Source organism: Myotis brandtii, unplaced genomic scaffold (assembly GCF_000412655.1).
Source record: "Myotis brandtii unplaced genomic scaffold, ASM41265v1 scaffold691, whole genome shotgun sequence".
Taxonomy (NCBI): domain Eukaryota; kingdom Metazoa; phylum Chordata; class Mammalia; order Chiroptera; family Vespertilionidae; genus Myotis; species Myotis brandtii.
Genome location: NW_005370704.1, coordinates 1,450,240 through 1,451,196, shown reverse-complemented (window position 1 = coordinate 1,451,196; position 957 = coordinate 1,450,240). Strand labels below are relative to the sequence as shown.

The 957-nt window shown below is 69.6% G+C and overlaps 1 protein-coding gene across 1 annotated transcript in view; it reads left to right on the top strand.

The window, feature by feature from the left end:
• INPP5E (inositol polyphosphate-5-phosphatase E) overlaps nucleotides 1-957 on the top strand; it is a 9,902-nt gene that overhangs the window by 4,095 nt on the left and 4,850 nt on the right. Inside the window, exon 4 of the mRNA XM_014529701.1 lies at nucleotides 118-208. Within this exon, the coding sequence (XP_014385187.1) occupies nucleotides 118-208 (91 nt within the window). The remainder of the gene's footprint in view (nucleotides 1-117; nucleotides 209-957) is intronic.

Below are 957 nucleotides of genomic sequence, written 5' to 3'. Positions count from 1 at the left end.
GCAGCCCCTCTCGTTAGAGCGGTTTCAGGCGGACAGCACATAGGAGAGGAAGGCCAGCCACTCCCTGAGGCCTCCCCCAGCAGCCTCCCCCTCCCCACGTTGAACCCGCTGGCTCAGGTCACCCAGGGCCCCGAGTCTACCTCGGGGTCACTCCTGTTCGCTCCACAGGGCCTGGCGAATGTGGAGGAGGAGGCAGATACCCAGGCTGGTAGCCCCGCTGTCCTCAGGGCGCCACCCTCCCGTCCACAGGGTGTCCCTCTCTCGTCCTGGGCCTGCGGGGCTTACAGGGCTAAAGCCAGGTGGCCGTGCGGCCGCAGGGTGGAGTTACCCCCTGCACCCAGGCCCGGTGTGCACGTGGGGGCACACACTTCGGGTCACGCTCAGGCCCGGGTGTGCACGTGGGGGCACACACTTCGGGTCACGCTCAGGCCCGGGTGTGCACGTGGGGGCACACACTTCGGGTCACGCTCAGGCCCGGGTGTGCACGTGGGGGCACACACTTCGGGTCACGCTCAGGCCCGGGTGTGCACGTGGGGGCACACACTTCGGGTCACGCTCAGGCCCGGGTGTGCACGTGGGGGCACACACTTCGGGTCACGCTCAGGCCCGGGTGTGCACGTGGGGGCACACACTTCGGGTCACGCTCAGGCCCGGGTGTGCACGTGGGGGCACACACTTCGGGTCACGCTCAGGCCCGGGTGTGCACGTGGGGGCACACACTTCGGGTCACGCTCAGGCCCGGGTGTGCACGTGGGGGCACACACTTCGGGTCACGCTCAGGCCCGGGTGTGCACGTGGGGGCACACACTTCGGGTCACGCTCAGGCCCGGGTGTGCACGTGGGGGCACACACTTCGGGTCACGCTCAGGCCCGGGTGTGCACGTGGGGGCACACACTTCGGGTCACGCTCAGGCCCGGGTGTGCACGTGGGGGCACACACTTCGGGTCACGCTCAGG